At 42.1% G+C, this 15,364-nt stretch overlaps 1 protein-coding gene across 5 annotated transcripts in view; it reads left to right on the forward strand.

The window, feature by feature from the left end:
- UMAD1 (UBAP1-MVB12-associated (UMA) domain containing 1) overlaps positions 1-15,364 on the forward strand; it is a 215,601-nt gene that overhangs the window by 17,359 nt on the left and 182,878 nt on the right. For all 5 annotated transcript variants that reach the window (XM_029929443.1, XM_029929433.1, XM_029929462.1 and 2 more), the window contains one exon: positions 4,252-4,342. In XM_029929443.1, coding sequence (XP_029785303.1) covers positions 4,261-4,342 — 82 coding nt within the window. In that variant the 5' untranslated portion in view covers positions 4,252-4,260. The remainder of the gene's footprint in view (positions 1-4,251; positions 4,343-15,364) is intronic.

Consider the following 15,364-nt stretch of genomic DNA (forward strand, 5'->3'; position numbering starts at 1 on the left):
ATTACTCTTATTTTTGCAGATGATTGCCTCAGAAATGTCCTGGGCTGAGGCTGCAGTGTTTGTTCCTGCTGTATAGAAGTTGAGTGCTTGCCTCTACAAGACTCCATCAGTATCTGGCCTAAGCACTTAATAAATGTTTATAAAATAGAAAGTAAATGAAGGTCTTGAACTTAGATGGTGTAGGATTAGTAAATGTCTTCAGAACCTAGAGCTGAACAGGCTTGGGAAAGAAGGAATGGGATAAAGACATAAACAGAATTAATGAAATGGATGTGACTGGTATTGGGAGCTGTTGTCTTAAAGTCCAACACAAGTGTCCTAGATGCGAAGGACTCTGTTTCTGGGGCTTTGTTGATGAAAATCTTTCAGTTTTGATTCCAAAAGGACTTGGTTTAAAATTCTAGTTGTGCTGTTTAGCGGCCACATAAACTTGGACCAATTCGTAATCTACTTCAATTCTTCACTCACACATTGTGAATACTTCAGTGTGCCTGGCGAGGTGACCGTGAGTTACAGGGGACAGCATGGGTAAGACATTCTGCTATAGTGACTGACACCGTAGGAGGAGCTCAGTACATGTTAGTGGGGTTTTAGTTACTTCCCTCTCCTCCTTCGTTTCTAATCTTAAAACAACTCAATCTGGCTGCTGCAGTGGGGACCTACCTTTGTGTTTCAGTGATAGGAAAAAATATCATGTGTTAAAGATAATTTGATTGTACGTCATGGTGTCCAGGACATAGTCTTCTCATGCATGGAGTGATCTCTGTAAAGACACTTGGTTAGACTGACGTGAGGTACCTTGTGGAATCAATTACTAGTGCCAGCAGTACTGTTCATCATACAAGGGAACCCCGATGTTATTCTCACGTACAAACGTCCTGAGGAGGGATGGTGGTCAGGTTGGTGGAGTGAGGGGTGTGAGGGTGACTGGAACTTTGTAACAATGTTAGAGCTGTTTCACATAAATGTGTGGCAAACTATTCTTTGCTGCTATTCTGAGCTCTTTTGATACTGTCTCTGCTTCCTTTCTCTTACTGTTACTTCTGTTTCTTTCATGCCTGGAAGTTTCCTGACTCTTGGAACCTAAGTTGTTCTCCTCTTCTAATGTTTGTAATGTTCTGAAAGAAGGGACTATAATATTATGCATTGCCAGTCAGTCATACCAGCAACAAACTGATGCAGCCTCTATATAGTTTAAATTTGATATCTTGGGTCATGAAAAACTTAAACGTTTCACTTAATTAAGTTATAACTGATGTACAAAATACTTTAATTAGAAGAGATTCTTGGGGAGCCTGGATGGCTCAGTTAGTAAAGCATCCAGCTTCGGCTCAGTGCATGATCTCACGGTTTGTGAGTTCGAGCCCCGCGATGGGTTCTGTGCTGGCAGCTCAGATCTTGGAGCCTGCTTCTGTGTCTCCTTCTCTCTCCGTCCCTGCCTTGCTCATGCGCTGTCTCTCTGCCTCTCAAAAATAAACCTTAAAAAAATTTAAAAAAAGAGAGAGATTCTTGCACTACACTGGAGTTTGGTCTGGCTTTTGTAACAACATAGTTAAACTTTTGGGGCTTGAGACTGACTTACCAGACCACTTTTGTAATTTCCATGTTAGTTCCATTTCTGTTTTGTGGTCAAACATGAAAAAGTATTGGAAATTTGAGTCCTTCTGTTAGGCTTTTCTTTATATTTAGAACAGAAACCACTTTATAAAGGGCTTCTCTTTCTCTGTGTTCGCAAAGCTCCTTGCTCTAGCACCCCGATGACATGCAGTGTGGTAAACTAAGCAAGCCGCATGGCCATACCTACACACACGCTTCCCAAGGAGGGAAGAAAACTGCAGTCCTATGGCTCCATGAGGCAGAGAGCCAGTGAACAACCCTAATGATTCCCTGGTTCTCATTAGTGGTCATCACATATAACAGCTCTTCTCATTGTAGGCAAAATGGCTTGCCCCTCCCCAAGGCCAGTAACCCAGATGACCCCATGCGGTCACAGCATCACACTTGAAGTCCAGTATCTCACCGTCAGGCCCCGTGTGCCATCTCTTGGTCTGGAGAATTCCTGAATTAAGGAGACCTGTTCCTTCAGTCCCCTCCCACTCTGGTGGGACTGGGAAACCCCCTACCCGAGCCACTCCCACTCAGAAAGGGGAAGAACAGCAGAGACACAACAATCATGGGGTGGTCGCAGTCCTGACATTCCAGGGAGCAGGCTTTGGGGGGGAACCCCACCTTGGTTTGGAGGATGTTCTTGAATTATGCCCAGAGTCTGCTTCCTGGGAGAACCCCAGTCCGTTGTTCTCTGTGCCCAATGGCTCCACCCTCTTGGAGTTTTTTCCTCTTCCAGTAACTTCCTTGGCCCTCCCTAAAGTGGGAAATGGAGAATAGGCCATCTTTGGGGGGCTGAGCAGTTTTCTCTGGCAGCTTCCTGTCTAAAGGGTTATCCTAAAAATCCACTAGTCATAGCCCTCTTTTAATCCAGACTAGTAGTAGTCATTCTGGCCATACAGCTTTCAGAAATTTTGTTGGCTTCCCAGCTCTTTGATTCCAGTCAGCTTCATGTGTCAATAACCAGACCTACAATTTTTGCTAGAGATCTCTCAGATTTGCTACATTTCTCATCTTTTTCAGCCCACATATGCCTCCTCCCTTTTTAATTATTTGAGGGTGCTTTTCTCTGCCAGCCTTCAGCAGAAGACCTACTTACTTCGTCTGTTTTTCCGGAACCATTTTATCCCAAATGAAGGAATTTACTGTGTGCCACATTGATCCACATTGAGGTTTAGTATCATGTATAGCAGTTGTGTTTTCTTGATTTGATCCTGACCCAACACTGGGTTTTAATCAATTCTCATTCCTTCAGCGTACTTCTCTCCTTCATTTTCAACTGCTTGGGGTTGAGAACTTGGTTGCCTTTTCCCGTCTTTCCAGTCTTTGGATCTGAGCTCTCTCCTCTTACGCGCCTGGGTGTAAACCAACCAGTTCTCTTCTGATCCAGTTTCTCCCTGCATAGGTTTCTCTTGACCTTGCTCGATTATTCTTAGCATGTCACTCTTCGTCTCTTCGTCTTCTGCGTTTGTTTTTGCATCTAACCTCGTTTTTCACCAGTTTCACACAGGCCGCGTCTCCTTGTCCTCTGCTGAGGGTCAACTATTTCCAGACCTTTCTTTTGGAGCCGTCACCATATCCAGTAAGCATTTTCTTTGAGGATTTAAGAGGCTGTTCCTTTTCCTTTACTGAACTGTTTTCTTTATCACAGGCCTTGTCTTCTTCTTCTCCAGTTTTTATTCCTTTAAAAGTGAACTCGGCCAAATATGTTTTCTGTCAGCAAATCAGCTTCTTTGTCATCCCCCCAGGCCTGCAGCTCAGGGCATGTCGACCTCCACAAACCCCAGTACCCTTCTCAGTTTCTAGAAGGCCATTGGTCAGATGGAATGTTAATCTGCCTCCCCTGCTTGATTTTCTGGTATGGGTGGACTATATGAAAATTAAAATGCAGAGCACTTAGTGCCAGCAGGACTTCTTTCTTTGCCCTTACATTGCTTTGCTTATAGGGACCGTGCTGAGAACGTGATGGGTCCTCCTGGGTCCCCTTCCACTTCCTTCCCGGTTGTTTCTAGGAGTCGGTGTTCTCCCCGAGTGTATAAAGATGGGAGGAGGAAGAGCAAAGAGATGCACATGCTTGTGCGCATGTGTGTGTGTGTTGGGGGCAGCACATAATCCTACCAACACAAAGATCTGCATTGATGGGAACTTAACGTTGTTTGCCATGGATACAATCCTGAGCGTCTGAATGAAGTAACTAACTGTGGAGAATGTTTGAAGTGCCTTCCTTTCTTTTTTCAGATGGGCTCAGTTTTATGACTCTGGCATTACAAGAAACCTGGACAAGTTTTTATTTCATTTTGTTTTTCTTTCCCCACTCCCGTGTCTGATATATAGGTAGCGAGATCCTTCCAGAGCCTAGGGCTATCTGTTGATTTTAGTTTTCCATGTAATAATTTCTTGGGTTATTTCCTGCATGTTCAGAAATTGAGAGAGAGGTTGCATGATTCAAGGCACACGTGGTTTTGAACCGGAAGTCTGTGCCTCTTGATTTCTCGCTTTGTCTTCTGACACCAAGAGAGGGCTTATGTTTTAAGTCTGGTAATGGAGTTCCTACAAGTAATCATTGTGATATCTTTATGTTTGTCATTTTTCTAAGAGTTTTACAGTTTCATCTGAGTGTGACATCGTGTGGTGTTTCTGTTTCAGACAGCAGTGATGTTTCACTTCTTCAGAAAGTCCCCGGAATCTAAAAAGCCCTCGGTACCAGAGACAGAAGCAGATGGATTTGTCCTTTTAGGTGAGCCTTTTTCAGAAACAAAAGCATCATTGGATGAATTATTTTTTACTTTAAAAGTTTACTCTAAAATTATGTGATTGGTTTTTTAGTTCTTTCTTACTCATTCCCAAATTAATTTATGTGTGTGATGTCTGTAATCATAACGCTCCCTAGTCACTTAGAGTATTTGTGTCAAGTCACATACTTCTTATATCTTACTTTGGCTGTATCCTTCAAATTAAATGTGTAAAAATCATCTCTTTTTTTTCTATGTGATAAGCTGGTCAACCTTCTTAATTGCAAAAAACCAGAGTCTTGAAGGATCCTTGACAAAGTCAAGTTCTGTTTTTATAAATAGCACCAAACCTTGCCTCTTAAATTAGCATCTGAAATTAAATTAGGCATCCAGTAAGTCATTTGCTGAATGAAGTATACTTTTTAAATCAAAATATGTTACATAGCGTCTCCTAAATGTTTGACTAGTTTATTTTCTATTATCAAATTGATACCTGCAGTTATTACTATTTTGGGGGCTTTAAAAAAATGTCTTTCAAACAAACACTATGCTCTTTCCAAGGAGAATTCTGAAAAATAATATTTCCTTCATGTCGTGTGTCTTTCCCCCGAGGAAGAGATTTGCAGTCTTTGTACAGTTATTCCCAGAAGTTCTGTCCCCAGGGGTTGTGAGCCAAAGTCCAGTGTTCCCATGCATCCTCTCCCACTCTGGATCTCCTCCTGCCAAATTCTGCTTCTTCCCTGAAAGGAGTTACACGAACTCATTGGGTATTTGTTCCCTGGGATGCTTCTCAGGTGTCTCTGTCTCCAGATTCTGGTTTCCTACCCCTTACGGTCTCTGTCTTGGCCCCATCAGACAGGGGTCCCCTCACATTGGCTTCAGATGTCTTGAAAAGTAGAGGTTGGTACCTTGCATTTCAGGGCGATCCTGAATTCTCAGCATTGGCTCTCTCAGAGCTGGGTTCATGCCATGCTTCTTTCTCCACACTTGTAGAAGTATGGGTGGGTAGGTCTCTGTCTCTCAGCCCTTCTCTTTAGGATCTGGTGTCTCACAGAAAGGACGCAAGGGCTTCACCTGCCTGGCCCTCTTCTATTTCTAGGCCTTAATCTCCGGGAGACCAGATTACAGATTTTCTTATGGCTAAATGTTACCTCAGAATATGCCATCTTTTCCACAGTGAAGTCTGGCAGGCCACAACCTGTGGCGCTGGCAGATTCCCCTTCCTGTCTGGAAGTGTTTCTGAATCTGCTTCCTATGTTCTAGGACCAGGGCAATAACTCAGGTGCTCAGCCTTGTTTTCTCTCTGTCCAGACCCCCTGCACTGAGGCAAGAGAGTGAGGCATTGTGTGAGCAGGGCCAGTGGTTTCTCTGGGGGAACTTTCTGATGGGTATAAACTGGGGTCCCATGACATGACTGCTTCTCTGGCCCTTCTTACCGCATCAGGAATTTGACGCCTTGGCGTGCGGGTCAAAACTGGCTCCGTCAGTCCCAACTTCTGTCCCTTGAAAGCTGCCGGTGTTGCTTCCCTCTTCGCTCCTGCAGGAGCCTCAGTAACCAACCCTCAGGGATGCCTCTGGTCTGCGTCTCTGGCCGTCTCATGCAAAATTCTTCTCTCAGAAATGTGCTTCAGCAAAGCCTGGTTTTCCAGACTCTTCTCTGTTTCTCTGTCGTCTTAACACATGTGCAGAGAGCTTTGCTGTTTTCTGTTGTGGCATGATTAGAAATCAGCATTACTCTTTTCGTAATCAAATCACCGTTGAAGGGATGTGAGTTTAGTGCACAGACATCTTTGTGAGCACGTACAACTTTATACATCCTCTTCATGCATCCTCTCTACCTCTCTGGCTCTGCGTTCTGCAACTTTGCAGCACGTCAGAGGTAAGTGTTAACCACAGCAGAAAACGCCCTGCTGCTGGTCTTTCTAAAATCTCCAGTGTCTGGTAGCTGGGAGCATGTGGATGCTTCGGTTATAGCTAGCCCAACAGGGGCCTGGTTTCCAGTGCATTCCGCCTCAGCGGCTGAAGCTCATCTGCTGTGGACCTTTCTACTTCTAGGAAAGACTCTGGTTAAAGAAGCAGTCTTTAGCCGAGCCTCAGAAGACACAGAAACTTTCAGATTTGCTAATTCGTGAGGGAATTTCCAGCACTTTATTCCTCTAATCTCTTCTCCTGTTCAGCTGCTCCCTCTGATATACCTAAGCTCTAAGGGTGCACTTTCCTGGATTTTGCGGGTGCTTTCCCAGGACCGACTTGGACTGAGTTGGGTGGGTTTCATCCCTGCACCGTACCTCACCCGTAACATTGGTGTCCCTGGCCGTCATGGTGAGGAGTCATGTCCATCATCGTTCCAGGACAGCAATGTCGTTTGAAGTACAGCTGGTGGTTCAAATGATCCAAGCCAGACAAGTCCCCTGGATGTCTGCTGTGGCTTTCTCCTCCTCCAGCCTCCGTGTGTGTTGAGCCTGTCTCTGTTTAGCTCCATTTCCACTGAGATGCACAGCTCTAGCCCTTCACCACCTTCCATGGAAAATCCCTGCGTGCCTACTGCTCTGTGAGCTTAGTTACTGTCCTGAAGTTGTGAGGATGTCAGTCAGCGTCAGTCTCGGCTCTCTCTTCCTGTGTCTTCTTTCTCTTCTCACCCATCACACCACCTCCTTTCTTTCTCAGGAACACCTCAGAGGCACTGCAGTGAAGTGCAGATAAGAATCCTGACTCGAGCCAGAGCCGCTGGCTCTGTACCCTGACTCCACAACTTGCCGGAGTCTCCATCTTGGAGGGGAGGCAGACCTCCTCCGCTCTCCCTGGGGGTCTCTGCCTGGGCCTGAGACGGAAATACACAAAGGACAGATTAGCAGGAGAGACGCGCACAGGGATTTAGGTGTACACAGGAGCCCCCTAGGAAAATGAAGACCTAAAGAAGTGGCAAAACCTGTGTGCTTCTATATCAGGTTGAATGAAGAGGCCATTGTGGAAAAGTGAGTAGGTGGGGAGACTAAAGGAAGACAAGAGTCCTTTTAACAGATCTGTTTGTACAGAGTTCTCTTGGCCTTTTCTTTCCACTTCTGGCGATAAGAATGCTTCTTTCCTCCTGGCGTCTTCCATAGGGGATCTTATCTCCAGCTTTCGGGAAGGAAAGGGGAGGTCAGAGTGCCCTTCTTGCACCTGCTATTTTTCAAGTGCCTTTAGCTCAAAATAATCTTTATGCCCAAGCGGCATATTTTGGGGTGATACATTTGCCACCTTCCACCATTTTGGGCAAGTTATATAAACTCTGGGGGTGGGAGGGCATTTAGAAAATGAGCGTGATACCAGTATGAGCCCCATAGGGTTATTGAGAGGATTAAATAGGTTAATATGTATAAAATGCTTAGAACAAGCCTCTGGGTGAAATGGTCATATTACATCCACATACAGGTGAGGACTGAACTTTTCTGAGTTCCTCCAGCTAACATAGAGCAGATCTGGAATTAGTCCAGATAACCTGACTTTAGAACCTAATCCTCCTAACGATCAAGCTACCCATCTTTTGTTTTAAATGTTATATTATCATTAAAACTTTTTTTTAATGTTTTATTTTATTTTTGAGACAGAGAGAGAGAGTACGAGCAGGGCAGAGCAGAAAGAAAGGGAGACACAGAAGCCGAAGCAGGCTCCAGGCTCTGAGCCGGCAGCACAGAGCCCCATGTGGGGCTCGAACTCAGGGACTCTGAACACATGCCCTGATCTGAAATCAGGCACTTAACTGACTGAGCCACCCAGGCGCCCCTCATTTTAAATTTTAAGACTTTAGTGACATTTTAAGCTCTTTAAAAATGTTACATTGTATTCCTAGTGTTTCAAAGGGAAAGTGGTGTGTTTCTTTGTTTTTGCTTTTTTTAATGTTTGTTTATTTTTGAGAGAGAGAGACAGTGTGAGTGGGGGAGGAGCAGAGAGAGAGAGAGGGAGACACAGAATCTGAAGCAGGTTTCAGGCTCTGAGCTGTCAGCACAGAGCCCAATGCGGGACTCACAAACCGCAACACAATGACCTGGGCTGAAGTCGGACGCTTAGCCAACTCTGCTATCCAGGTGCCTCTTCTTTGTTTTTGTGGTTTAAGTAAAAGAGGGTTGGTAGATCATAAAGTTTGGCTTCAATTTTAACTGAATTTTGGCTACCCCAAACTTTGCACTATGCAATATTTTAAGTAGTTTAAAATATTGCAGAAAACTGTAATCTCCGTAATGAAGTTGAGGTTGGAGGATGGTTTACATCATTTAGTTAGTAAAAACTGCATCAGCAGTTAGCGACGTAATTGATTTGACTGCTAAAGGTTAGGACAGATTATCAGCAATATAGCAGGTTGTCTTTATTAAATTTTTTTTTATTTATAATTTTGGGGGGAGAGGGAAAGCAGGTAAGTAGGGAAGGGGCAGAACAAGAGAAAGGGATGGAGGATCCGAAGCAGGCTCCGTGCTGACAGCAGAGAACCATATGCGGGGCTTGAACTTAGGAACCGTGAGATCATGACCTGGGCCAAAGCTGGGCTCCTAACCAAATGAGCCACCCAGGTGCCCCTAGTTGGTTGCCTTTAAAAATAGAGTGGTAGGTGCCTAGGTGGTTCAGTCGGTTAAGTGGGTGAAGCATCCAACTCCCGATGGGCTCAGGTCATGTTCTCACAGTCATGACCTCGGGGCCCCTTGCTGGGCTCTGTGCTGAGCATGGGGCCTGCTTAAGATTCTTTCCCTCCCTCTCCCTTTGCCCCTCCCTCATGCACTGGTGCTCTCTCTTTCTCTCAAAAAAAAAAAAAAGTAACCTTTTTGTTAAGCTGATTTGTTCTGCTAAGTTGCTTTTTTTTTTTTATCATGTGATTATATACTGACAAATGTAATATCTACTTTAGTCTCCGTGCATACTGTATGAAATATTTTGGAAGATGTCAAATAGGTTGAATGGTAGATATGAAATGCTCTTATTAATATGCCTCATACTTGGCACACATATATTTTGGTTATTTCTTGGTCCTCATGTGTAGTAGATACATTGCAAGAAAATATATGTATATACGCTGGGTTTTGTTGCATTTGGGACGCGCTACAACTAAGTGAAGACTGACATACAGTTATATTTATGGCAATAACTTTGTATCAATATGGGATCAAAATTTAAGATTATTGTTGTAGGTAGTCTTTACAACCTGTTTCTAAAATGGGCAGAGTAAATAATGTTGTTAAAGATACAAATTACCTCTCTTTTCCCACTTGAGAGTACATTTTACCCTGGGAAAGCCTTCCTGCTTAGGTTTTAGGTGACAACTACTAGATTACATTGCTAAGTTGCTGAAGTCAGGACCCCGTGACTTCAGATTTGGGGTCCAGGCAGAGCTGAGGCACTTTGCCGATAGTCGGAGTATCTGGACTGCCCGTATAAAATTAGCTCACTTTTGGACAGAAAGAAAGCTTTCTCCCTGTTAAGGTTTCCAAAGCTTTTAGCCTTTGTAAAATGTCCAGTGTGCTGAATAAGAAAAAGGAGGGGGAAGCCTTGTAGAAAAACATCCTTTCCCTTGTAACCAGTTCCTATTCACATAAGAAGGTAATAGCTATTGGTTCATTCAGTAGTGAAGTTGAAGTAATCCTCCAGGGTACTCATTTTACACAAAAACAAACTGCAGTTTTCATTTGCATCGCTGGGTGGCGGTTTTTCTTAGTTTTACACCACCGTTTAAAACCCCAGCAAGCGCTGTACTGTTTGTAATTACCGGGGTGTTCTTGTGTTATGACATGTTTAATTGTACTTTTAAGACATTATCTTTAAGTTGATTACAAATTTACTACTGTAGTGTGCAACCTCATAGTTATTTTAAATTAAGAAAAAGCGTATCTGTTGCCTAGATGTTGGCATATAATTCCTTCCAAAACTAAGGCAAAGGCATGAATTGGCTTATTATGTTAGAGCAAAAAGAAGGAAAAACAACAGCAAAAAAAAACAAACCCCACAGAATAGAAGATGAAAAGGAGTAAGTTACTATGTTCACTGACGTTGTTGACCAGGTATCCAGTAGCACTTTGGAGCAGGCGGAATGAAATGGGGCGAATACTACCATAGAGATTGAAGGCATCGGGTTACAGTGCAACTGACATTCAGCATATGCAGGTGCTTCTTAAAGTAGGGCATAAGGACCTGTGGTCTCCATTAAACTAGTTATTTTGTAAAACTGAATTGAGAATCAGAGTTTAGTAATTTAGCAGCTTGCATTTCATCCTTTAAGTGTTGATATTGCAGTGTATAACTCTGTTTCATTTTCCAGCTGAAATGATAAATCAGATTTTGAAATGTATGGGTTATTTTTAAGATTGACTCCTATAGACTTCCTCATTCTCAGAGTCATTCAAACTGTGCATACATGCTAAAGGTAAACGATTCCAGTTTTATGTGAAATGTTTAGATGATCTCTTTGCCTCAGTGTTCCTTCCTTTATTCAAAAGTGGAAATATAGCTGTGTACAATAAAAATTTACATTCCAAGGAATGAGGGACAGTAAGTTACTTCGCTTCTGTCTAGGCCTGAAGGCTTTAATTAAAACAACAAAGACAAAAACGAAACACATTTTTAGCATGTGCTTCCTATTTTTACTCTCTGTTCTTCAAGCAGAAGTATACCAAATCTGTTTTAAAAATGAGTGTTTATGGATTAAAAAAGCTACTGACCCTATTCCTACCTTTTTACCCATGTATCGTGATATCCAGAAAAATTCAGATTACAACTCATATTGGCAGTCTTTGTATTTTTACTTTGACCTTTCAGTCTAAAGCCAGTGTGCCAGGTTTTTCAGCTGATTTTCTTATGCACTAGTTAATTTTCCCATTCAGAAGTGCGGACCTGTGTGTCGAGTGGGTAGAATTGACAGAATTCTCACAATTCCTGGTTCCTAATTCTGGTTCACCTCTTCACCTGGCGGCACTTTGGAGTTGAAAGTGCTCAGGCAGGGCTGTCCTGTGTGGGGTGTACCGCTCCGCCTTATCTCCTTGACTGCTCAGATTAGAAGGAACTTTCTAGGGCAAAGGAGAGGTGTTGACCATACCGAGAAGCAGAACTGAGCCCTCTGTTTCATACAATTAATTGGGAGAGAGTCATTCATTCGTACTGGGGCTCCGCGATGTCTATGGGGTGACCTGTCTCTCACTCCATGCTGACCCTCCTGTGCATCAGAGGGCACTTTGACCATGTCCTGGTGCTGGGGCCTCCGGAATCCCTCCATTCTGGTTACACAGGCCTGCCGTGTGGCCCAGACATGAGTAATTTTTTTTTTTCAGAGTTGCCCAGACAGTCCCAGAGTGTGCAAAGGGCTGAGAACCACTGCAGTTCTGTAATTTAGTAATTGTATACCATCAAACACTTTGAAAAAGACCTCATAAAAATATAGAGTTAGAGCTTCTCTTCCACTGTACTTGAGCCATAAACAAACAAAAAGGACATAAAACCACAAAATTTCTGGGTTAAACACACTTCCTTTCAAACATCAAATAGGTAAAGAAGCAGAAAGCTTCGAGTTTCTTAAATATAATAGGGACTTTAAAAAGTTTTTTTTTTAATCAGTAGAACAATTGAGAAGCATTTTATTAACTTAATTATACAAATGTGAATTCCACGTGGCTTCCAACTCTTTTTGTCTTTAGCCACCAGGTACATCTATTTGACAGACTAACACCTGTACATTCTCCAGAACACCTCCAAGGTACTTTTTCTTTGAACTAAAACCTTCAGGTAGTCATATTTTCAGTGCAGCTATTCGGGGGGTCATGGCCTGGTTTGCTATGGTGCTGTTTCCTGGAGGGCACTTACTTAGCACAATGTCCGATTTTCGAGGCTTTCATAGTGCTATATTTTGCACATTTGAGACTAACTGAAAAATTGTGATAAGTAGCTTTTATATATTAACTTGAAAATTTATTTTTATTTCATCTTGTTGAGGAAATAAAGTACAAGGATGAGAACTGAAGTAGAATGTACAGTGTGAACACTGTACTTCGTACTGGTAATTCAGACAGGGTTGGAAGACCTAAATGTTGTCTTTCTGGTAATCTTAGTCATATGACAGTACTCTTTCATATTTTAGTGGCTACTGTACTCCATGTCAGTTTTTTCCCTTTGAATGCAACCAAAGCCTATTAGGAAGGGGAGGGTTCTTACTTAGGGTTACACATTAATCTTCATAAACGTGAATTTCTGGAAAATGGATCTTCTTCCCTTATTAGATCATGATAGAATTATGGTATTACCTTGGAATAGCGTCATCTAACAAACCAAGCCAGAAGAAAAACACCGTAAGTTTGTGTGATGGAGTCTTTCCTTATTGTAGTGCTCACTAAGTCAACAAGCTTGAACACTTTCTCTGTTGTAGGTGCTCTGCCCTTTTGCTACAAATGCTGCAGATTCCTGGGCCTGACCCATACCTAGTGAAGCACAATCTTTGGAGCCATCGCCCAAGAATCGGCATTTTATTTTATTTATTTTTTTAATTTTTTAACATTTATTTATTTTTGAGAGAGAGACAGAGTACGAGCAGGGGAGGGGCAGAGACACAGAATCTGAAGCAGGCTCCAGGATCTGAGCTGTCCTCACAGAGCCTGATGCGGGGCTCAATCTCATGAACCACAAGATCATGACCTGAGCTGAAGTTGGACACTTACCTGATTGAGCCACCCAGGCTCCCCCCAAGAATCAACATTTTAAAAAAGCAATGCACATGACTTTTTTATGACAAAACAGACAAGAATATAGAACGACCACAAATGGTACTGGGAGAACTGGACAGCTTACATGCAAAAGACTAAAACTGAACCACTTCCTTACATCATCCACAAAAATAAACTCAAGATAAATCAAAGACCTAAATATGAGACCTGAAGCTATAAAACTTCTGGAAGAGAACATAGGAAGTAATTTCTCTGCCATTGGATGTAGCAACATCTTTCTAGATATGTCTCCTGAGGCAAGGGAAATAAAAGCAAAAATAAACTATTAGGACTACTGAATGTGAGAAGATGTTTCCAAATGATATATCTGGTAAGGGAGTAATATTCAAAATATGTAAAGAACTTATATAATTCAACACCAAAAACAAATAATCCAATTAAAAGATTAGCAGAGGACTTGAATGGACATTTTTTCCAAAAAAGACATACACGTGGCCAACAGACACATAAAAAGGTGCTTCTAAAAATAAGGGGTCAGAATGGCTAAAATAAAAAGACAAGAAATAACAAGTGTTGGCAGGGATGTGGAGGAAAAGGGACCCTCATGCACTGGTGGTGGAAATGCAAACTGGTGCAACCACCATGGAAAACAATATGGAGGTTTTCCTCAAAAAATAAAAAATAGAATTACCATATGATCCAATAATTCCACCACTGGATATCTATGCAAAGAATATGAAAACACTAATTCGAAGGGATGTATGCTCCCCTGTGGTTACTGCAGCATTATTTACAATATCCAAATTATGGAGCAGCCCATTGATAAAGAAGATGTGTATGCACACACACAATGGGATATTAGTTGTAAAAATGAATCTTGCCATTTGCAACACGTGGATGGATGTAGAGAGTATAATGCTAAGTGACATAAGTCAGAGAAAGACAACTAGTATATATGATCTATCTCACTTGTGGAATTTAAGAAACAAAGCAAATTGGGTACCTGGGTGGCTCAGTTGGTTAGAGCATCTGACTCTCGATTTTGGCTTAGGTCATCATCTCACGGTTTGTGAAATTGAGCCCCACAGTGGACTCCATGCTGACATGAGCCTGCTTGGGATTCTCTCCCTTTCTTTCTGCCTCTTCCCCACTTGTACTATCTCTTAAAATAAGTAAACTTTGAAAGAGAGAGAAGGAAGGAAGGAAGGAAAGAAGGAAAACAAGCAAGCAAGCAAAGTAAGAGAGAAAAGAAAGAAAGAAACCAAAACTCAGACTCTTTGCTATAGAGAACAAAGTGATGGTCGCCAGAGGGAAGGTGGGTGGGGAGATGGGTGAAGTACATGAAGCGGATTAAGAGTACACTTGATGACCTGAGTAATATATGGAAATTTTGAATCACTATATTGTAGACTTGAAACTAATATAGTACTGTATGTCAGCTCTACTGGAATTAAAAAAAAGTCTGCTATACTGTGGTTGGCAGTTAAGTTATAAAACAATCAATAGCCTACAATCATTATTTTCATTAGAAAGTCATACTTTTATGACTGATTTTACACATTTTTAATATATACATACAACATATATATATAAGTCATTTTTATGAGAGATATTAAGTATACTAAAGCTGTACATTGTAGTGTTAATGACGTAAAGGAGTTGTTGTTCTGAAAAAATTCTGGATTCTAAGTCATATAACTCAGTTCTCAACTTATGGAATGATTTATTTTTATTTCTGGCATATCTTATTTCCTGATGCACAAGGCGAGAATATGCTTGGCAGCAACAAAGAAAAACTGTAACCCTTAAGATAATTTGTTGACGGAATGGTTGAAAGAGTGGATAACGGTGATAAGCAGCCATCGTCTGTCGGTCCCCCTGTGTTAGGGGTTCTTAGCCATGATGACTTTCGAGGGCTGAGAGGAGTGGTCTGTAAACCTCCTGAAATTATAGGCAAAATTTTGTATTTGCATTTTTCTGAGAAAAGTCTTTTCATTTCATCAGAGCCTCAAAGGTCTGTGACCCTTAAAAAGTTAAAGAATCACTTTTGTAGATGTTGCTATGTATACCCATGTTTACAAGTCCCTTGGGCTGTGTGATCTTAGGGTATTTTAATTTAATTTAATTTTTTTAATGTTTATTTATTTTTGAGAGAGAGAGACAGAATGCAAGCACGGGAGGGGCAGAAAGAGGAGACACTGACTCTGAAGCAGGCTTCAGGCTCTGATTTGTCAGCACAGAGCCTGAAGCAAGTCTGAAACGGACAAACCAGGAGATTGACCTGAACCAAAGTCGGACACTTACCCGACTGAGCCACTCAGGTGCTCCAGGGTATTTTTATTTTAATGTCAGAAG

Source organism: Suricata suricatta, chromosome 2, assembly GCF_006229205.1.
Source record: "Suricata suricatta isolate VVHF042 chromosome 2, meerkat_22Aug2017_6uvM2_HiC, whole genome shotgun sequence".
NCBI classification, from domain to species: domain Eukaryota; kingdom Metazoa; phylum Chordata; class Mammalia; order Carnivora; family Herpestidae; genus Suricata; species Suricata suricatta.